Source organism: Trichechus manatus, unplaced genomic scaffold, assembly GCF_000243295.1.
Source record: "Trichechus manatus latirostris isolate Lorelei unplaced genomic scaffold, TriManLat1.0 scaffold00235, whole genome shotgun sequence".
NCBI classification, from domain to species: Eukaryota; Metazoa; Chordata; class Mammalia; order Sirenia; family Trichechidae; genus Trichechus; species Trichechus manatus.
The window spans coordinates 2,017,391-2,041,737 of NW_004444171.1; the positions used below are offsets into that span (position 1 = coordinate 2,017,391).

Consider the following 24,347-nt stretch of genomic DNA (forward strand, 5'->3'; position numbering starts at 1 on the left):
TGTTGCTTCCTTTTCTATGCTAAAAGCTAACACTTTAATTGTGATCAACCAGATGACAGTCATACAAGTGAAAAATCCTTAGTGGTTCTTTTGTTTTTTATCCTTATTTTGAGCAATAACATTTTTAAATCTTTTGAAGAGAAATATGACAATCCTTTGAAGTTCAAATATATCTTTGCACAATAATAAAAGCATAATTAAAGCTGGCAAGAGCTATTTGTCTTCTTTTCCAAACCCTGAATCTTAACATATGATTATTTTTTCCTCCTCTGTATGTCTGTGGACCACTGAGGTTACCAGTTCTTTTCAATAATTGGATCAGTTTTATCAAGATGGGGAAGGAATCTTGCATCTATGCAGATGTGGTTGTTACAGCCCTGGAAATCTTTACCACTGTACAAACCTCTATACCAGAACTTAACAAATAGAATCATCTTTACTTTTTTCCATGTATGTATTCCCCGTAGGAAAGTAAAACCCAAGGGCAGGGACCATATGTTACTCACTTTTATAGCCCCCAAAACTGGCACAATGCCTGGCATCAAGTACGTACTTTAATCAATGTTTGGTGAATAAATGGGTGCACGAATAAATGAATGAATAATGAATGAACAGATGAAATGAGACACATCCATTTTCTTCCTCTTTATTCTTTTTGTAAATTCTCTAAATGGCTGAGGAACCTGAAAAAAAAAAAACTTACAAAAAAGTTGGGTCCTACATATCCCTGAATAGATAAATATATATCATAAGTTGTGGGTTCCTTAAGATTATATTATAGCTCATGTATTTGGGCACTTAGTTTTAAAAGGTAGACAGAATATTTTAATTCTGTCCAAATGACCTACACTGGTCAATTGATGGCCACAATCTAGTCAAAAAGAAAATACAGAATAAATTCTGGGACAGAATATCAAATAAGAAAAATATGAATTAATGATTCATTAGAATAAAGCAAGGTTCTTAACAGGAACATATGCATGTCTCAATGACAGAAGAATTTCAGACAGGTGAATATTATCCATCTAGAATTTACATATAAAACTTCTACCTCAAACAAGGAAATATTAACCTTAATCAAATCTATCTCTGTTATCTGCGCATTTATGTATAAATTCTAAAGAAAGTAAATTGTGGGTGTACAATAGGCCCTTTTATCCCCAAAGGAGGAAGAACAACAGATGAATATATCCAGAAGAGCAGAGACACCGGGAAAAACCAGAGATATGGAGGTGTAGGAAGAAGCCCATCTGTCAGAAGCGCTTGGCGTGAGTAGGGAATGACGCACAGCAATAAACTGTGGGGGGAAATAAATGGCAACATATGAACGCAAACTCTGTGGCAAAACAAACGTCTGCTGTTATCATTCATCTTCAAGCCCCTGGGGATTTAACACTGTAGAACACTGCCTAGAGAGTGACATATTGGCCAAATCATATTACTATTATGTTTGCTATTTCTTTTCAGTCTTTTTCTTATGTCAGTTGTTAAATGGGTATATCGATTCAACATATACAATACTGTCTCCTGTAAGAGCTATATCACAAGTATCATTTCACTCACTGTTGGTCTTTTAGATTGTCAAAGAAAATTACTTGGATTTGATATAAAACCTTAAAGTCCTTAGAAGGCAGGCAAAAGCCACTTCTAGCCCCTTGAAAAAAATATAAGTTACTGGTAGAACTCCAGGGAAAAAGAGATAATACTGCTTCAGGGTGTCTTCAGTTTCAGATCAATCCATCCAACCTTGATAATGGTGATATTGTGCAGGGCTCAAGCACAATAAAAAAATATTGATGGATTTTCTGAGTTGGACAGAAACATCAACTGCAAATGCACGCTGAGATCCACTGTCTTCGAGGACCAAACCCTCCAGAGTCCTGCTATTATCTCCAGTGACCCATCTTCTAAAGGGCCATCATACGGTAGTAGCTTTAAGTCTTTGAAGGATTCAGGGAACAGAGAATTATAATGAAGAAGGGATATTCTGAACTCATCCTATCTCATAATGACCCCTAAAACAAACATTTTAGAGTACTGTGTAAGGAAATGCTTGGACCATAATCCTCATTTACTTTTTAACTGGTAAATCAAAGTCATGATGATTTTTTAAAATTTCTGAAAACTTCTTGAAAAATTAAAATGTCCATTCTTCACTTCTGGGAAGAACTTCTATTTACGTCAACCCCGGAAAAAGAAGGTCTCATAATTCTTGATGTCCAAAAAATTGGTTTTTATGTCTATCCTAACTTCATGCCACAAGTTACAGCTTGGAGAGAAACACACATCACTTGTGTTTGCCATCAGCTTTGTGTTTGAACATTTGCTTATGAAAATCCAAGATAAATTCGTCCTCAGTTTTCCTTCAACTAAAAAATTCTACTTTCAACATTCCTGTTTATAAGCGTTACTCCTTTGTAGTGGTATGCTGCTGGTAAATGTTTAGCAACCAGCTCCCTGGGATTAAGAAAAAGTATATATATTTACTGTTTTTTATTGTTATAATAGATATGTAATTCAAAATTTATAAGGAATAATAAAATACACAATACTGTATCATAATTTCTATATAGCCAATTGATTGTCCAAATGTTTTCATTGCTTTTTGCCAAACTCTTATCTGTAGCCAACACATTATTACCATTGGCAATCAAGTGTAGTTTCAATATGAATGTTGGTTGATACTTTTGTTTATGTTGAGGAGTCAGATCAAAATGAAACCACAAAAACACATGTTGGAACTTCACTCGTTTGCCACTCAGGTGAGCGCCAGTCAGGATAACGGTGTTTGAAAAATGGAAGAATTCTTCAATTTATTTTTGCTATTCACAGTGTATTAGCTATAGATATGACACACTTTACATTTAATCTGCATTATTAACATTTTCTCTATCACTTCTTTACATCTAGACAACTGATAAAACAATAAATCAAGCCCTGATTCGTAACCGTTGCCAATTTCTGTGGTGTAAATATTCCCACCACAGCTGTTTTCAAGCTATCAACGTGAGTTACTAAAAGTGGTGCTGGGAAGAAAAGTGCAGTAGCACACCATTATATAGTATTTCACGATACAGATCCAATACACCTAAATAACCTCAAGGGCATAGAAACAGTAACAGGTAGTAAAATAATTAGGAAGTGATGAATTTTCAGTATTTGTTATCTTTGTTTTTAATATTATTTATTCAATGGTAAATTTACATAATTTACTTTTTAATAATGGCTCTATTTAGCAACTGGCTTGCAAAATTCCTGAAAATTCAAGAATCAGTTCTCATGAGCTGGTGCAAGCCAGCTCCAGGGTACCCCTGCTCCTTTGAGCTATCACTAATTTCTTCGATTCTCTCTCAGAACAGTTACATAAAAATGAAAAACCAAAGCCATTGCCGTTGAGTTGATTCTGACTCACAGCAACGCCATAGGACAGAGTAGAACTGCCCCCATAGGGTTTCCAAGGAGCAGTGCGTGGATTCGAACTGCCGACCTTTTGGTTAGCAGTCTGACCTCTTAACCACTGCACCTACCTTGTAAATAAAGGTCTAAAACAATTAACAAAAAGAAAAAATTCATAAGGTTTTTCTTAATGCTATCCTTAGCTGTACTGTGATCCTCATTGCTTTGCTTCTAAGTAGCACCTGATCTTTAGTCATACTGGGTGGATTTTAATGGTTTTTCAAGGCACAGTAATAACAGACTAAAAAATCAGCTCCATTTTTTTCTACTGTGCCTCTGAATAGGGACAGAACTTCAATCAGACTCCGCTCCCACAGTCAATGACTTTCTTCTGTTTTATGAGAAGGGTGATTTGCTCACCATCCACTTCCTGTTTTCCTGGAGGCTGCGCCCTTTCCCATGGCGGCAAGAGCAGCTGAGTGCCTGGGTTTCTTGCCAATGGGAAGGAAAGCAGCAAATAAATGCAAGACAAGGGCAATAATGCTCCCCCAGGCCTGCGCTAAGGAGCCCTGTGGCGCAGCGGTTAAGTGCTGGGCTGCTAACCACAAGGTTGGTGGTTTGAACTCACCAGCTGCTCTGCAGGAGAAAGATGCGGCAGTTGCCTTCTGTAAAGATTACAGCCTTGCTAAACTCTTTAGGGGCAGTTCTCCTGTGTCCTACAGTGTTGCTATGAGTCGGAATGACTCAATGGCAATGGGTTTGGGTTGGGCTTGCACTCGGGTCCACACACCTGTAGGGCCTCCCATGACAAACAAGACTCACAGGACTGTATTTGTGTTATACACTTTATAATTAACTTTGTTTGGAAACAGCAAATTACTTAGTTTGCCTCCAAATTTAGAGCAGGGTGATGCAAAGAGGACTGGTCCCAATTTAAGGGCATCAGCGTAATTTCTGTTCTCCCTTCCCCAGCCTTATGTTCTCAGCTTAGGCAAGCGCAGTGGCTGTTCACTGAGCTATCAGCCCTTAGTGATCATCCGGTCCTGGTGTGTGGGGATTTGATTACGGCCATTTGTCCAGGAAACCACAGAGCTATGCTCACTGTATTTCTAGATTCCCACATCTGCTGGCTCCCTCTGCCTCAAAGGTAAATTGTTATTATTAATTTCAAATTGAGCAAATGCAAATTACTATCTTCTAATTAAAAATGCATAGTTCATTTAGCTCCTTTTATTGCCCTATTTCAAAATTTCCCTAAAGTTCTTTAGAATGGGATACTTGTTCACACGTTGAAAACCAATGAGCTATAAGTATCTCAGCAAATGTCCCTGGGGGGGGTGCTTTAACTACATGTATCATTTAGAAAAAGAGACAGTGTTCCATTTTCCCTCTATTCCTTCACAATCCTTTCTCAATTACGCTACAAATGTACATTCCAAGAAAGATGTATTTTCTCAAGGCTGGTATATACAAATATATAAGAGAGTAATAGCCATCAGACAGTTTAATGTAAACAATTTAAAGCAAATTGGGAATCTGTTAACTTGAACTCTCAAGGCAGTGATCTTTAAATCCCCCAAACCTTCTAATTGGAGTAAGTAATTAATAACTTGTTAAGAGTGTAATCACAATCAGCACTGAAAAACTTGTGAACAAATAATTCAATGTGACTAAGGGGATAGGCTCTGTCATTGCAATTCACACCGAAGTTTCAAAGTCAAATGACAGTAGAAAGCAAGCTGATTAGGAAGTTATGGGGAAAAACCCACATGCACAATTACATTGTTTTAGACATGCACACAAAACATCTATGCACATGATTCAATACCTAAAGGTTAACATGAAAGCTTAAATAATAAGAAAGAAAGATTAAACAAGGTAGACCAGAGAACCATTATTTCACTATTCTTACAATTATGCTAGGAAAACTCAAACACATCACCAAAGACCCATTCATGATGACTTTTGTGCTACAAATGTTTGAGAAGCTACATAGCTTAATTATTCTTCTCCAACATGTGTAATAAATATTTATCAGCTCAGGCTCTACACGTCGTTCTGGACATGGCTTCCAGGAAGAAGCTGATGGCATATAGATCAGGGAGAGGAACCTTAATTCTATGTAAGTCAATGCTAGAGATCAAGTCCTTGTTCTCTGGGCACACACAGCTTCACACTTACCCTAAAATGCATTTGGAAGGCCGTATTTCGTCTACTGTAAACTTACTTTGGAAGAGGTAAAATTAATCTTTCTATAGCACAGAGTAATTTTTAATGAAGTCCAGGATTCCTAAGATTCTTAGGTTGAACACACAGCTTCACCATCCCTCTTCTGTTATCATCTTAGCTACCAACATTATCAGGAAACCAGATCCTTGGTCTCTGGATACAAAACGGGCATATTCTAATGCTATGAGCAATTCCAGTAGTTCCTCTGGTCTGCAAAGGCAGGAAATGAGAAATACAAGTGGCGAGCAGGCCCAAAGTGGCTAGTCCTACACTGAAATTATCCCTCAGGCAGGATGGTTCCTTGATGAGTTTAGATTTTCCGATGCTTGATTGTGCCATCTTTGAGCCAAGTCATCCACTTGATCCTCACCACGGGCATATAATACTGCCCATCTGCACCTATTCATAATATGTCTTCCATTCTTTACACAGCAACCAAACTCAAGGCTGCAGCCTAAGTGTAGTGGACACTGTTGGCTGTCATGCAGCATCCATTTCCCACATTGCCCTAACAGAACCCCAATTTTGATCAGCGACTTCTATATACCTCAGGGAAAGCTGATCCCCTCCCCCGCTGTTGGGAGGGGCCTGGCTGATCTAAGGTCATTCCAGCACATTTCCCACCAGCAGTCAGTGACATAGGTGGGGAGAAACTCTGCAGTGGGGGCTGCTGGGAAAGGTTTCCTCTCTCCTATGAAATGCCTAGAAGAGATAGTCTCTCTTCCTCCTGTGAAAAGGCTGACGTATGGAAGTGATGCATGCAACTGTTGCAGTCCCCTTGCTGCTGGCCTGAGGAGGAAGCCAGCATCAGAGATGATACAGAAGAGAGATGGAAAGAACCTGGATCCTTGGTGACCACTGGAGACCTCACATTCAACTAACTCCAAAGTCTACACTCTTGGATTCCTGCTACATGAGGTAATACATTCCCTGTTTAAGTAGGTCTCTGCATGGTGTAAATGGTTTGTGCTGGACTACTAGCTGAAAGAATCCACCCACCAGCACCACAGAAAAAAAGGCCTGGTGACCTGCTTCCATAAGATTACAGCCATTGGAAACTTTATGGAGCACAGTTCTACTTTGAAATATGTGAGGTCACCATGAGATGCAGTCAACATGACAGCAATGGTTTTGTTTTTTTCTGTTTAAGTAGGTTTGAGCTGGGTTTCTCTTACTTGCAACTTGTACTAGGTGTCTATTGCCGCATAACAAATTAACCCAAAACTTAGAGGCTTAAAACAATAGCATGTATTATCTCACAGTTTCTGTGGGACTAGAATCTGGTGCCAGATACGATACGAGGAGGTAAATACAGGAGGTGGGGATCACCACAGAGGTTGCCACCATACAACTGAAGGCATCCTAACAGGTAGACCAGAATAGAAAACAACTAAAGAAGAAGAAAGAAAGGTTGGGATGCTGAATACTACTGAGATCTTCACATCTTCCTCACGTATAACTGTAATAGGTATTTGACGCAATACTGACTCTAACGAGAGTAACCTAACACTGAAAATGCTGGTACCAGACACAATTTGGCCTGGAAAATACTTCAATTTAATGGAGCTGAACAATATAGCATGCACTATTATAATCTGATATTTACAATTCACACAGTAAGACACATTCTGGTTTATTCCTTTACTGGATATATGCTATGCGACAGGTATTGAGTTGAAGTTAAGAATGGATACAAATATGAATACGGCCATTAAAGCCTGCGAGTACCTTAAACTAGAGGACGCAAGTAAGAGGTGCCAATAATACAGTATGGTGAAGAAAGGAAAGGAAAAGTGGCTAGAGCATAATGGTAGAAATCAAAATTGGAAGGAGTGGTGGGCATGCCAAAGATGGGTTACTGCATAGAAAAACTCTATCTGGTTCACTGTGGCCAGGCCATGCAGAGAGCTTGCATGGATCTGATATCCAGGCTGGGTCCACCTATGGTGAGGTGGGGAGTGCGGTGTGCATAGGTGGACTCTTAGAGCCAAATATACTTATTGGTGGATAGTTACTCTATCTCTTCTGGAATCTCTGACAGTAAACAGTATGTTTATTCAAAAAGAGTTCAGGAGTTCCAGATATATGTGGCCCTGGTCTCCATTATGCCTTTCTTCCAGGTAAATGTGGTTTTAATGACCATATGTCAAATACCATTATAACACTGAAAACATTAAAATGGGGATTAAGGGGCTTGTCCTTGGGCTCAGGGCTACTTCTCAGGTAGGCTGGTAGAAGGTTGCAATGGGAGGGAGTCTTGGCAATGGTAAAGGAGGAGACCTGCAAAACCACCAGTTCTGGGACTAAGTCAAGGTCCCAAAGGGGTCAAGGGAGAGGATAAGGGAACGGCTGGAACAGAAAGGCCCGGGGTGGGAGAGATCAAATTAAAGGGAGAAGATGTACAGGACCTATTTCATGTTTTCTTATCACCTTCTTATATCTGCTTCCAAATCCATTATCTATTACCTTTTTAAATTCTTTTTATCTTGTGAAAGCTGACGGTGCTTACTGCTTTTCAAGAAAATCACTTTTTCTCCTTTTTAACCACCTTACTGGGATTATAATACTACCTGTTCTACAAATCACAGAGGACGTGTGAAAGCCAACAATATCAGGTGGGAATTTCTGGCATAGTGGTAGAAAGGTGGAGGGTAATGGAAGGAGCAAAGTTTTAGGGTTACAGACATCGTGTTCAGAATTCCGGTTCTATCACTAATTTGTGGTAAGACCTCATGCCAGTTACACACCTTCTCCAGGCTCAGTTTCCCCCTGACAGCAGCATCTAAACCTACAGAGCTGTGGAGTGTGCTGATTGAGGTCTCTTGTGTAAGGTGCCTGGTGGACTGCCTGGCCCATGCAGGTACTCAGTGTGCCCTTCCGTGCAAGGAACACAGGTCTAAAATTCAATTGAGGGGGAGATATGCAAGAGCTTGTGGTTGGTAGACAAATGTGTCTACTGGGCTTCCATACAGCTAAAAATAGCCAGAAGTCTGACTGGGAGTGTAGGTGAGAAGTACAGGACAAAGGGGCACAAATTAGCATTCGGCATTTTTTGTACCAACAATTTATAGCTCCCTTGAGGCAGGGGAAAGTGTCCCTGGATATCAACATTATGTGAAAAAATAAAACAGAAAGAAAGGATTTGTTTTCTTTCTTTCTTTTTTTTTTTTAAGACCTGAATCAAAAAAGGCAGGATCTCAGTTTTCAATGCTGTAAACAATAGGCAGACTTTTTGGCTAATTGGGTCAAATAAAAGCTCTGAGTTGGATGTATTCATTTCTGGTGCTGCAGGAAATGGTAGCAGGGAGCAGAAGGAGGGAGTTGCATTTGTTGAGCGCCTGATACCTGCCAGGCCCTGGGCTAGTTCTGAGGGCAAGACTGAAATGAAATCAGTCTACCCCCATCTAATATCTCCTAGGGACTTGTCTTTTCTATATCTCCCATACTTCACTCCGTTATGGTATCTCTGTGGGTGTGCTGCAGGTGAGGAGGAGGAGGAGAGGAGAGTTCTGCTCTGTGGGTAAAGGTAGTTCCACCTGAACACACTCAGAGAGTTAACATGGAGTACAGTCAGGGAAATGGAGCCACAATGCAAGAAGAAAACAAGTCTCATTTTTGATTTGTTGCTTCAATCCCTTCTCCCCTCTGACCTCTTTTTGGAAGTCTGCGAAGGGCAGGGGTAGGAAATGTTTTCACAGCACTACAGAGACCAAACAGAGTCCCATACCTCACACCATACACAAAAACTAATTCAAAATGGATCAAAGACCTAAATATAAAACTCCAAACTATAAAGATCATAGAAGAAAAAATAGGGACAACCTTAGGGGCCCTAATACATGGCATAAATACAATACAAACCATAACTAACAATGCATAATAAAACACCAGAAGATAAACTAGCTAACTGGGAGCCCCTAAAAATGAAACACTTATGCTCATCAAAAGATTTCATCAAAAGCATAAAAACAGAACCTACAGACTAGGAAAAAAAAATTGGCTATGACATATCCAACAAGGGTCTGATCGCTAAAAGTTATAGAATACCTCAACAACAAAAAAACAATTAATCCAATTAAAAATGGGCAAAGGATATGAACAGATGCTTCACCAAAGAAGACATTCAGGCAGCTAAAAGACACATCACATGAAGAAATGCTCGTGATCATGAGCCACTAGAGAAATGCAAATCAAAACTACAATGAAGATACCATCTCACCCCGACATGACTGGCACAAATTAAAAAAACAAAACAAAACAGAAAATAACAAATGTTGGAGAGGTTGTGGGGGGTATTGGAATCTTATGTACTGCTGGTGGGAATGTAAAATGGTACAACCACTTTGGAAAATGATATGGGACTTCCTTAAAAAGCTAGAAATAGAAATATCATACGATCCAGCAATCCCACTCCTCGGAATATATCCTAGAGAAATAAGATCTGTCACATGAATAGAAATGTGCACACCCATGTTCACTGCAGCATTATTCACAATAGCAAAAAGAAGGAAACAACCTAAGTGCTGATCAACAGAAGAATGGATAAACAAATTATGGCACATACAATGGAATACTAAGCAATGATAAAGAACAATAATGAATCTGAGAAACATCTCATAACATGGATGAATCTGGAGGGCATTATGCTGAGTGAATGAGTCAATCACAAAAGGACAAATATTGTATAAGACTACTATCATAAGAACTCAATAAAAGGTTTACACACAGAAAAAACAATCGTTGATGGTTAAAGGGGAGGGGAGCAGTGGAGAGGGGAAATCACTAACTAGATGGACAAGTGTTAACTTTGGTGAAGCGAAAGACAACACACAATATACGGGAAGGCAGCACAACTTAACCAAGGCAAAGCCATAGAAGCTTCCTAGACACACCTAAACGCTTTGAGGGACTGAGTTACTGGGGCTCAAGGCTTGGGACCATGGTCCCCTGGGACATCTAGGTCAACTGGTATAATATAATTCATAAAGAAAATATTCTACATCCTACTTTGGTGAGTAGCGTCTGGGGTCTTAAAGGCTTGCGAGCGGCCATCTAAAATACATCTATTGGTCTCATCATGTTCAGAGCAAAGGAGAATGAAGAAAACCAAAGATACACAAGGAAAATATTAGTCCAAAGGACTAATGGACCACATGAACCACAGCCTACACTAGCCTGAGCCAAGAAGAACTAGATGGTGTCTGGCTACCATCACCAACCACCCTGACAGAGATCACAATAGAGGATCCTGGACAGAGCAGGAGAAAAATGTAGAACAAAATTCAAATTCACAAAAAAAGACTACACTTGTTGGTCTGACAGAGACTGGAGGAACCCCTGAGAGTATGGCCCTACTCTGCTAACTCAGAACTGAAACCACTGCCGAAGTCCACTTTTCAGCCAAAGATTAGACAGGCCTATAAAACAAACAATAATACACGTGAGGAACGTGTTTCTTAGTTCAATCAAGATTACGAGACCAAATGGGCATCACCTGCCCAAAATCAAAGACGAGAAGGCAGGAAGGGACGTCAAAACTGGACAAATGGACACAGGGAACCTGGGGTGGAAAAGGAAAGCGGGAGAGTGCTGACACGTTGCAGGGATTGCAACCAATGCCAAAAAACAATTTCTGTATAAACTTTTGAATGAAAAACTAATTTGCACTGTAAACTTTCACCTACAACACAATAAAATAAAATAAAAAACTTATAGAATCACATGAGAATGAAAATACATCTTACCAAAACCTTTGGGACACAGCAAAAGCCATGCTTCAGAGGTCAATTTATAGTAGACAAGCATGAACTCCGTAAAAACAAAACAAAACAGAAAACACTTGTTGTTGAGTGACTCCAATTCATGGCGACCCCATGTGTGTCAGAGTAAAACTGTGTTCCATAGGGTTTTCAATGGCTGATTTTTCAGAAGTAGACTGCCAGGCTTTTCAACTGAGGTGCCTCTTTGTGGACTTGAACCACCCACCTTTTGGTTAACAGCCAAGCACATTAACTGTTTGTTACCTCCCAGGGACTCCAGAGGGCTGTAAAATGCTCATACGAGCGCTGAGTGTTGCTGGGCTGAATTCAGGGAGACATTTGGTTGTCACCTGTATGCAGTCCAGGATTCTGCCGGCCGTGTAACAAAGCATCCACACACAGCTGAGACACGCTGATGGAGGCGTGCACACAGGCTTGGTGTGCAGGGTGGTGCCATCTGAATACGTACAGTTAAATATTTAAAACCAGTGCCCCTCTGGAGCTGGGGTGCTATATATAGCTTATTAAAGTCCAAAAGACATCCTGGGAAACAGTGAGAAATGCCTGATCTCAGACAAGCCGTGATAAGTAATAGTGGCAAAATAAGACTTTAATTCTGCTACTGCTACACTCAAACCAAGCTGTTTTTCTCCTCATACCTCAGTATCCCTTTCCACAGAGTAGAAGTACTAATGCTTGACCACTGGTCACATGGTTCGAAGGTTTTAATTCATAAGCCCTCCAAACTATCAAACACAACACTGCTGTGCATTCAAAGCTTGTCCCATGAGTATACAAACGAAATAACTGCTCTAGACGGCTGTTGCTATCTACAGGGGTTCTGAGGTTAGATCTAATTTGAGAAACATTAGCCCCTCGCTGACTGTCTCCATTCACAGGTATAACTTTAGCTGGAGTTTAACCGCAGGTATGAATGATTAATAGGTTAACTCATTCTTTAGAGGATCTGCATGGCATTCAAAGTGCATTCCCTGTGAAACTGGACACACTGCATTGAGCATTCAGAAAGAAAAGCTGGAAAGGAAAGACACATACATCCAAAGGCAAGAATGGACAAGTCTGGAAACCCAGCCCTGACACCAGCAGTGACCACAGAGGCGGACGTTCTACACGTAGTTGGGAGGAAAACGAGAGGCACCTACGTTTGGGTCTCAGGTCTGAGGCCTCCTGACCAGCGCCTTCCCTGGGAAAGTCAAGAGGGTCTGCCACATCCGAGTCGGGAGGAGGGTAGGGCGGGGGCGGAGGGAGCACTAACTGGGGCGGGCCCCGCGCCATGCCTCGGGGAGGCTTTTGTGGCACCTGCCGTCCAACACCTATGTGGAATCAATGGTGGTTACTTCAGAGGGTTAGGCTGACAAACACCTGGGCTTCAACAGAGGCACTGCCCTTACTCACAGCCACCAGAAACAGACATACTCATGCGTCATCATTTCACCTAAGACCATCCTATAGGGCCAACGGGGTGATATCTGTTCCCCGGGGCAGTCGTTTTTGACAGGCACAACTACATACATGCTGGGCTTTAAAATTACTTTTAAAAGCCCCTTAGACAGCCCCGTCAAGTTAAAGGAGGCTCGTTTCATTCACTTTAGTCTTTTTAAAGTTACAGATTTATTTGTTACCTTACTCTTGTTGCTTTTCTTTGTCCACTGACCTGCTAAGAATTGAATAACCATTAATTTAGCTTACCTCTTTTAAACCCACTTACACTTCCAACCTCTTTCATTGCTAAGAGTAAGAGTTTCCAAACTTTGTTTTGAAGAGGTTCTTCAGGACAGAGAGAGAGTTAGGGGGCAGTGTACCCCACTCCACTCTGCCTCCCTGGCAGACTGAGCTGCCTGTCTTTCATCTGTTCATACACTGGGGATCCATTTGCAATTTGACATGACAATGTTGTTCTTTGGCTACTATTTCTGAAAAATCAATTACTTGAGATTATAAATGATATGAATTACTAGTGTCATCAGTTCTGTTTACTTTTCTTTCTTTTAAAAATGCTTTCGTCAAGCTTTAAAGTTTAGACTCTTCTAATAAGCGATGGAGTCTGTGCTTCAAGCCCTTCATCAGACAATTAACAGAAATAGTAAGAAACACCAGTCCTTCATCAAGAGACATATCCATTTATTCCTTCACTTGGTGACCGTTCTCTAGACATAGAAAAATATTAATTTCCCCAAATCTACATATTAGTTTATTCTCCAAAGCTGTATCTCCAAAGTGCAAATAAGTGAGATAAGCCTGGTTGGGTGCCGTCTGTTGGGTAAAAGTATAACCTGAGGAGGCACCCTCCTAGAGCAAGACTGATTCCACAAGGTCATATGAAGAACAGCCTCCCGACTTGAAGTCTTATTGTTGATTAGCAAGAAATCTGGGTCAAGACCCATATCCAGCTGGCTACAATACTACTTAATTGCAAGTTCTGAAACAAACGTTTCTCTTTACATCTAGGTAGCTGAAGATGCCCAACATTATTTGTGGATATGGGCTACTATTGTTTTTTTTTTTTCTTTCTTAACCTAAAGGCCTAGATTTTGATTAAAAGTAAATTCTGCTTGTGGTGCTATTAAAGTACTTTTAATTTGGAAGGATTTCTGATAGGATGAAAATCTGACTTGGAACTGCCACCAAACCTTCTCTACAGTCCTTGTGCTCAAAAAATATCCAGAATTTTTTTTCAGTAGGAAAGGAGCTTCTGGCCTCCTCAGTTCTCTCAAAGGATATTTTAGGGGTTAGAGAGAAGGACTTGTGGTGAATTACCATCTATACCTCCTTCTTTTAACATATACCTGACTGAGGTAGCAAGCGAATTATTCCTACAATTTTCAATTAAAAAAAGAGAAAACCCACATCCCTTTTCCTCTTACACCTGGGTGTGGCAGCTGGGACTCAGTCTTTTACAAGCTGAATCAGGAGGCCCTTCCCCAGGTTGAAGTGGGCTGTTAGCACCTGGAGGTTGGCATGACTCCACCATACCCATACTGCCAGTTTAAGCGGATACTTCTCAGAAATCTGAAGGTTTAGTTGCTCTAGAAAAAGAGTAAGGGAAGGGGTGCGAAGGAAAATGGGAGGGTCTTATCATAAAACAGGAGAAAAATAAGGTTATTTAAATGATCTACCGATAATGTTTTCTTTAAACCTGATAATATTTTCCTTCGGGAAAAAAGATGGACAGATATGAGATATAGGTTATTACTCCTTAGGATAATGGATCCCCAGGCTGTGAAATGCTAAGACATTAAAACTACAGTATTGACTAAGGGGGGAAAAATTGCTGACAAAAGTCTAGTAGCTCTTATTAGTTTTAGATCCTGACAATGCAACCACTTATTCCTGGGAGGAGATTCTCTTCTGGGGCCACAGCCGTCAGGCTGAAGGCAGAACACGGGTGCTCCTGAGTGTATTAGATTGCATTGTGATTGACTGTCTTAATTGCTTGACTAATGAGTTCTGATGCACTTTGGGTGCACTGGGGGATTGTCTCCGGTTATGAGTGCTTGAATCCTAAGCTGCCATTTTTGTAACTCCTCTTCAACAACCCTTTCTGTTCATCAGTGACATAATGAACACTGAATTTCCTTAAAGTAGTATTAGCCATCCCCAGCTTGTGGATCTAGAGAGATCTGTCAATAGTCTCTCTCCACCCTGCCTGTAAAACGACAGTGAGGAAACAATGATCTAATAGGCTTCTTTCTACTCAAAGATATTCCACCCTCTTTTCTTTGGGTTTTCTTTTTCTCATAGACTACCAAAGTCTTTGCTAAATATATAAAAGGTACATAAATGGAGATCAATTTCAAACATGGTGGTCAAAAAATTACTGAACTGTAGTTACCTGCTCCATAAATCTCCAGGGGGCCTAAAATACCACTCTCTCCCAGATATCTTTCAAAACAACGTCCTCAGATATCATCTTGAGAACATGTCCCTTTTCAATCAGAGGCAAACAAGTCACACATTCACACTCACTCCGTCTCCATTTCCACCCCCTCCCCAGTTTCTTTCCCCATTCTCCTCCCTCCCTCCTCCGCCCCACCTCCTAAATCCACACAATGCCTGTAAAACATTGCTGTATTAAGTGAACTCTCAACTGTCTACTTCCAGACTTTCTTTCTTCAGCGTTAGGTTAATGACGTTATGGAGTGAGGCCACTGCAAGAGTTACCACAGTGCTAAATACCATGCCGGGGAGCATGCGCCAGACCATGCAGGCAGCTCTCCAGAGTTCACTCACCCATGGTGCTCTTCCTCTTCTCCTCTAGGTCTTCCTCCTCCGTGCGGCTGGGTACCAGGGGGCTTGGCGGTGGTGGCTGTGGCGGAGGGGGAGCTGGTGCCTGCCTCTTCTTTTTCTGTAAATCAATCTGGGACCCCAGGGAAACCTATGAAGCACAAAGAAGGAAAAGAGTGTCAGGGTGACTCTGTTTGGGGAATGTGTGCAGGTGGAGCATAAAAGTTACAGAAGCTGGCTCAGTGTCAGTGGCTGCGAAGAGGGCTGTCGGGTTGTCAGCCCACTTTCGGGGGTACTTGGAGGCGGGCAGTGGAAACAGTGGTGCGAGGGTCCCATAGATGTCCCAGGAACACCCATGAGGTGGCAAAATGAATGTTTGTGGACAACCCCAAAATTCCCATTAGACTGGGAGCTGGGGTTGGCCCCATTTTGTCTAGGGACTCCAGGCCAATCTGGAGACTTGAGTAAGCTTCCCATCAGCATAAATATGAGAAACGGAATCTTTAGCCCTTAATTAAATGCAAAAGGGAACTATTCCTTCTAGGAGCTTTATCAAGGGCTACCATGATTTGCGTCTATGCCATGGGGGGAGAGTGGGGGGGCAGGAGAGGGGTGTGCTCAGACCTCACCCTTGCCCTGACCTATGTTGTATATTGCTTCGGGATGTGCCAGGGTAACTAATCCTCAACAGGCTAACCACACCACTGGATCTAGAATTGTAAGGAAGTTTATCAGTACATGGGATATTACATCAATAGATGGAACATCAATAGCCCATCCAGTACAGAAATCTAGCTTCTGCTTAAAAGGTTTTAACAATGAAAAATTCACAGCTTCTAAAAGCAGCTTGTCAACATTGGGCAAGTCTAACTATTGAAAGTAAAACTGGTTTTGCCTGTAAAATTGTACTGACGGATTCCAGTTCTTTGTTTCTGAAACATTGCCTAATTATCTTCTCTCTCATTATAGCCAAAGTTGTCATTTATTCACTCTCCTGTTGTTTAAAATTTATTTAAAAAGCTTCACATTATGCGCAGACTAGTGTCTATGAAAATAATGAAAATTACGACTACACTAGGTTCCTGTCCTCAAGGGCTTACAGCCACATCAAATGTCTAATCCAAATATTCCCTGGTCTCTCAACTGTTCACTGTGCAAATGGTGCTTACAAACAGCACCATCTTTATGGTGCTTCAGTTCTAATCTGGATGCTCTCTGACTCTGTGGCTCATGCTTACAGCATGTACCCCAAAACAGAGTTCCACTTAGTAAGTAAGATGACTTCTTCTTCTGGGCTGGACACAATATTTCATACACATATGTATGTATGAGTGTGTGTGCAAAAATCTCTGTTTTATTTTATCAGGAATATGTATTTATTGTATAAAATTAAAAGAAATAATAAAAGCAAAAGGCAGAAAATCTCACTTTCAAAATTAACACCCAGAATAAATTACTAACAGCATATATATTTCTTGTCTTTACATTTATCTTTAGCTATATTTATATTTATTTTTTAAATGATTTTTTTATATCCATCAACTATAATACATTAGAACCACCTCCTACCTTTAAAATTCTTCTATATTTTAAGTACAATGTGGACATAAAAAGTCAAATAGTACTACAAAGCTCATAGTCAAAATCAGCAGCTGCATGTCCCCCACCCCCACCCCAGCAGCAACCACTTTAAACTATATTTTGCTGTTGGCATTTACTCCATTTTTCTAAGTACGGACCATATTCTGCTATTTCTTGATTTTCCAATTTTAGATATGATTTATTGGCTTCCTACAATAGGAGACAAGGATTTAGTTCTTTGAGATACACACATTCACACAAGACACACACACACTCTCTTTGTCCCGCATCTTCCCAAATAATTATGGCACAGGATTTAGTTAAATTATCATTCACTGGTAAGTTATACATATATGGTCAAACATAGAATCATTACACCAAACTTTTCTTCAACAGGAATGTTCTCCAATGGAGATACACAGTGTGTGTAAACCTCTCCAGTCCAAATGATCACATTTTCTTTCTAGATTGACTTCTGATTTTCCCTGAATTTGTTTTTCTTTGCTTAGTTTTTCTAACTGAATTTCCTAGAAATGCCTTTTTCCTCTACTTATTCTTTCTTGGATATATGCCTTTTTCCCCCTTTGAATCACTTCTTCATTTTAGTGGAACACACAATCTCCAGCAGCTTTCTGAGACAAGATGCATGAGGCGTAAATTTTTGAGATCTTCCTTAAAAATATAAAAATGTAATAGATTTAACCTATTGCATTGAAAAGCCAGTATAGATGTCAATGGAAATCTACACTGGAAATAACTTTCTTTCAAAACGTTAAGCCATTGCTCCATCACCTATTATTCAACTGTGTAGTTTAGACACTTAATGCCATTCCGATCATCCATCTTCTATACGTGGTCTATTTCTCTTTGCAGGCTTTGAGGCTCTTTTCTTTCCCTTTAAAAACCAGTTGCCTATCAGATATGACAACAAAAGCATAAGCAGCAAAAGAAAACAGGTAAATAGGACCTCTTAAAAATTACATACTTTGGTTTATCGAAGGACTCTATGAAAAAAAGTGAAAATACAGCCTACAGATTGGGAGAAAATTTTCAGGAACCATACATAAGTTAGGCTCTAATATCCAAATATGAAAAACTCCCACAACAAAGAGGCACACAACCTAATTAAAAAAAAAAAAAAAAAAAAAAAACAGGCAAAGGACATGAACAGACATTTCACCAAAGAGGATACTCACATGGCCAACAAGCACACGAAAAGATGCTCAGCGACACTAGCCATTAGGAAGATGCAAATCAAAACCACAATGTGACACCAATTCATTCCCATTAGAATGGCAATGATTAAAAAAAAAAAAAAAGCAGCAAGCGTTGATGAAGTTGTGGAGAAACTGGAACCCTCACCCATTGCTGGTAAGAATGTAAAATGGTGTAGCCACTGTGGAAACAGTTTGGCAGTTCCTCAAAAAGTTGAACATAGAACTACCGTATGACCCAGCAATTCCAATTCTAGGTATATAACCAGAAGACGTGAAAGCAGGAACACAAACAGAAATCTGTACACCAATGTTCACTGCAGTACTTTTCACAATAGCCAAATGTGGAAACAACCTAAATGTCCATCAGATGAATGGATAAACAAAACATGATATATACACACAATGGAATAGTACTCAGCCATAAAGAGAAAGGAAATCCTGATACGTGCCACAACATGGATTGAGCCTGAAAACATTATATTGTGTGAAATACGTCACTTGCAAAAGGACAAACACTACATGATCTTCTTTAAATGAAATAAGCAAATACACAGAAATCAAAGATTATTAGTGGTTTCCAGGATGAGAGGGAGGGGGAAAGAAGGAGTTTTTGTTTAGGGGGTACTGAGTTTATGTTAATGGTGATGGAATAATTTGGAAAAGGATGGTTGCACAACTTGAAGAATGTAATCAATGTCACTGAATTATTCATGTAGTAATTGTAGAATTGGTATGTTTTGTTGTGTGTATTTTCACCATAATAGAAAACAAAAACAGTCGCCATCAAGTTGATTCTGAGTCAGGGCGACCCCATGTGTATCAGAGTAGAACTGTGACCCATAGAGTTTTCAATGGCTGATTTTTCAAAAGTAGATGGTTAACTCTTTCTTCCAAGGCACCTCTGTGTGGACTTGAACCTCCAACCTATCAGCCAGCAGCAGAGCTCATTAACAGTTTGAACAACCCAAGGACTCCCTTCTCCTCAGTACCTGAAAACGCTTCATGATGGCATGTCATAGGGTGGGTCTCTTCATCTGTTGTCTGGGCCATACCTCGAACCCTTACAATTTGTATATCTTTTAATTCTGGGAAAACTTCTAGTGTGATTTCCTTCATATTTTTCTTCCTTCTGTTTTCTCTTTTTCTTCTCTCACTGGGATTCCAAGCAGTTGAACACTGAGGGTTCTAAATGGATTGTCTAATTTTTCTCAAGTATTCTCGCCTACATTTTGCTGATTTTTCCTTCTTTCTTGGAATTTCTTTTACTTCATTGTCCAACTGACTCTTCTGAATTTCTGAAAATTTCTTACCACATTTTTAATTTCCAAGAACTCTTTCTTGTTATGTATATTTTTGGTAACATCATGATCCTGTTTTCTGGATGCAATGCTTTCTCTTAAATCTCTGAGGCTATTATTTACGTATTTTTTTTAAGTTTTAAAAAAATTTCATTTTCTTCTGCTTTATGTGTTGTCTCTTTTCCCTTCAAGGTTCTTTTTTCTATTTCTCTTGCCCTATTTCTTCATGTTTTGACCTTTCCTTAAATTTCTGGTGGTCTTCGGCCAATTTTTTTAAATTTTATTTATTTATTCTTGTTGTTGAGAATACACACAGCAAAGCATACACCAATTCAAAAGTTTCTATATGTACAATTTAGTGACATTGATTACATTCTTTGAGTTATATAACCATTCTCATCCTCCTTTTCTGAGTTGTTCTTCCCCCATTAACATAAACTCATTGACCCCTAAGGTTTCTATCTAATCTTTCAAGTTGCTGTTGTCAGTTTGATCCCATACAGATAGCTCTTAAAAGAGTATAATACTCAAGGCAGATATTCTTATTAGCTAAAAAAACAAACAAACAAACCCGTTGCTGTCGAGTCGATTCTAACTCATAGCGACCCTATAGGACAGGGTAGAACTGCCCCACATGGTTTCCAAGGAGTGGCTGGTGGATTTGAACTTCTGGCCTTTTGGTTAGCAGCCTTAGCTCTTACCCACTATGCCATCAGGGTTTCCATTCTTATTAGTTAGGCTAAACTATTTGGTATTAAGAAGACTTTGGGGGATATTTTTGATTTAAAGTTTAAAGATTATCTCAGGGTTACAGTTTCAGGGATCATCCGCCCTACATGGCTGGAGTCTATGAGAATTTGTAAATTCTGTTCTGCACTTTCCCCCTTTTGATCAGGATTCTGCTATAGAATCCTATTCAAAATGTTCAGTAATGATAGCCAGGCACCATTCAGTTCTTCTGGTTTCATGGCAAAGGAGGCAGTTGTTCATAGAGGCAATGGCCACACATTCCATATCCTCCTCCTAATCCTGACTCTCTGTTTTCCTCTCTTGTTCCAGGCGAATAGAGATGACCACTTGCAAGCTTTTAAGATTCCAGGTACTATGCAATAAACTAGGATGTGTAGAACAGAAACAGTAAACACATTATTAGGTCAATTAACTGGGATGTCCCATGAAACCAGGAATCTAAACCTCCAAACCTGGGAACCAAATTCCATGAAGTGTTTGTACATAAGCAGTCTCAGCAGCTACTCTTTTTTTTTTTTTTTTCTGGTCCTTGTTGTAAATACATCTATCACACAACTTTTGCCAATTCAGCTTTTTACAGGTGTACAACTTATTGACAGCAATTACATTAAACAGCTGTACAACCCTACCCTTAATCAATGTGATTTTTCCATCACCATTAACTACCCATTTCTCTCTCCCTCCCATCCCTGGTAACCACTAATAAACTTTGTTCTCTATCCATTGTCTTTTCTTTTTATATAAGTGATGTTATATGCTATTTGTGTCCTTTTGTGATTGACTTATTTTCCTAGAATAATGTCTACAAGTTCCATCCATATTTTGGCATATATCAAGACTTCATTTCTCCTATGGGCTGAGTAGTATTCCACTGTATGTATGTACCACATTTTGTTTATCCATTCATCTCTTGATGGGCATTTAGGTTGTTTCCACCTTTGGCTATTGTGAATAGTGCTGCAGTGAACACTGGTGTACAAGTCTCTCTTTGAGTCTCTGCTTTCAAGTCTTTAGGGTATATTCCTAGGAGTGGAATTGCTGGGTCATATGACAGTTCCATTTTTAGTTTGAGGAAGCATCACACAGTTTTCCACAATGGCTGTACCATTTTGCATTCCCACCAGCAATAGATAAGGGTTCCAATATCCTCACATCCTTGCCAACATTTGTAATTTTCTTTTTTCTTTTTTTTTAAATTAGCCATTCTAGTGGGAGTGAAATTGAATCTCATTGTGGTTTTGATTTGCATCTCTCTGATGTCTAATGACATTAAGTATCTTTTCATGTGTTTGGTGGCCATTTGAATGTCCTCTTTGGTGAAATGTCTATTCAAGTCCTTTTCCCATTTTATGATTGGGTTGTCTTTTGTGGGTAAGTTACTGAAGTTTTATATATGGTTTTGTTATGATATTCTTATCAGATATATGATTTCCCGATTTCCCAAGACATTTTCCCAGCCATTAGCTTGTCTTTTCACTTTTTTTGGTAAAGTATTTTGATGAACAAAAGTTTTTAATTTTTATGAGATTCCATTTATTTTGCCTTTTGCTGTTTGTGTTTTTGTTATTATATTAGATAATCCACTGTGAAAAGCTAGGCCCAACAGCATTGCCCCTGCATTTTCTTCTAAGAGTTTTATGGTTTTAGTTTGCTCATTTAGGTGCAAATGTACATTTTGAATTTGTTTTTGTAGTATGGTGCAAGCCATGTGTCCTATTTCATTTTTCTGCAAGGGGAAATTCAATTTTCTCATCACCATCTACTGAAGAGACTCTTTTTCCCCATCAAATGACTTAGCATCCTTGCCAAAAATCAATTGACCATGGACATGTGATTTTATCTCTGGACTCTCAACTACATTCCGTTGGTCTATGTGTCTGTTGTTATACTGGTATTAGTACTGGTATAGCAATACCAATACCAGTACCAGGATGTTTTGATTTGTACAGCATGTTTTAAGATAAGCAAATGTGAGCCCTCCTACTTTGTTCTTCTCTTTCAACATTGCATTAGCTATTCAGGGTCTCTTGCCATTCCATATAAATTTGAGGAATGATTTTTCCATTTCTGTAAAGAAGGCTATTGGAATTTTGATTGGGATTGCACTGAATCTATAGATCGCTTTGGGTAGTGTTGACTCTTAACAATATTAAGTCTTCCAATCCATGAACACAGAACAGCTTTCCATCTATTTTAGTCTTCTTTAATCTCTTGCAGCTCTGCTTTATAATTTTCATTGTATAAGTCCTTCATGTCCCTAGTTAAATTTACTCCTAGGAATTTTATTCTCTTAGATGCTATTGTAAATGGGATTGTTTCCCTAATCTTTCTTTCAGATTTCTCATTGCTAGTGCACAGAAATCCAACTGATTTTTGTTTGTTGACCTTGTACCCTGTAACTTTGCTAAATTCCTCTATCAGCTCTAGAAGATTCCTTGCAGACTTTTTGGGATTTTCTATATATAGGACCATATCATCTGTGAATAGAAATAGTTGTATTTCTTCTTTTCCAATCTAGATAAACTTTTATTTACTTTTCTTGTATTATTGCTCTGGTTGGGACTTATTTTTTTAAAATAACATTCTATTGAGTTTTTGGTGAAAGTTTACACACCAAATTAGGTTCTCATTTGACAATTTCTGCACAAATTGTTCAGTGACATTAGTTACATTTATCATAATATGTCAACATTCTCTTTGTGTTCTGTTTGTTCCATTTCCTGTACTCCAGTTTCCCTGCCTTATCTTCTCATCTTTGCTTTTGAGTAATTGTTGACCTTCTGGTCTCATACTGTTGGTTTTTAAGTATAGTACTGATCTTACCGGTAATATCTTTTATTTTGTGTGCCACTCTGCTACTTCACTAAAAGGTGATCTCAAGGGATATGCTCAGTTCCAGGTTTAAAGAATGTCTCAGGGTGATAGTCTCAGGGAGTCCTCTGTTCTCTACTGTTCCAGTTTGTCTGGAATTTTTTTTTAATAAGAATCTGAGTTTTGCTCCACATTGTTCTCCCATTCTATCTGGGACTATCTATTGTGACTCCGATCAGAATGGCCAGTGGTGGTAGCTGGGCACCATTTAGTTCTGTTCTCAGGGTAGATGAGGTTGTGGCTCATGTAGACTTGTTTATTCTCTAAGCTTTTGGTTACCTTCTTACTGTTTTGCTCCTGGTGAGTAGAGACCCACAGTTGTGTCTTTCTGGCTAGGACTTCTAATACAATTTGAGCAGAAGTGATGAAAGTGGGCACCCGTGTCTTTCAAGGGGAAAGCTGTCAGTCTTTCTCCATTAAGCATAATGTTGGCTGTTGGCTTTTCATACATTCCCTGAATCATATTGAGGAATTTCCTTCTATTCTAGTCTTCTTCAGAGTTTTCATCAAGAAAGGGTGTTGGATTTTATAAAATGCTTTTTCTGCAGCCATAGGGATGACCATATGGTTCTTTTCCTTTTTTCTATTGATGTGGTATATTGCATCAATGGATTTTCTAACGTTGAACTATCCCTGTATTCCTGGAATAAATCTCACTTGATCATGGTGTATGCTTTTTAATATGCTGGTGGATTCTCTTTGCTAGTATTTTGTTGAGGATTTTTGCATCTATATTCATAAGAGATATTGGTCTGTAGTTTTCTTTCTTATGGTGTCTTTGTCTGGTTTTGGTACCAGGGTTATGTTGGCTTCATAGAATGAATTAGGGAATATTCTCTCCTTCTCTATCTTGTGGAAGAGTTTAAACAGTATTGGTGTCAATTCTTCTATAAATATGTGGTAGAATTTCCCAGTAAAGCCATCTGGTCCAGGCTCTTGTTTTTTTTTTTGCTGGGAGGTTTTTGATCACTGATTCCATCTCTTCACTTGTTATGGATCTG

The 24,347-nt window shown here is 39.4% G+C and overlaps 1 protein-coding gene across 1 annotated transcript in view; it reads right to left on the reverse strand.

Annotated features, from left to right (window-relative positions):
• The window catches only part of COBL (cordon-bleu WH2 repeat protein), a 237,734-nt gene that overhangs the window by 85,608 nt on the left and 127,779 nt on the right, over nt 1–24,347 (reverse strand). Inside the window, exons 7-8 of the mRNA XM_023743099.1 lie at nt 15,636–15,780; nt 12,548–12,718 (exon numbers count right to left, since the gene is read on the reverse strand). Of these exons, the coding sequence (XP_023598867.1) occupies nt 12,548–12,718; nt 15,636–15,780 (316 nt within the window). The remainder of the gene's footprint in view (nt 1–12,547; nt 12,719–15,635; nt 15,781–24,347) is intronic.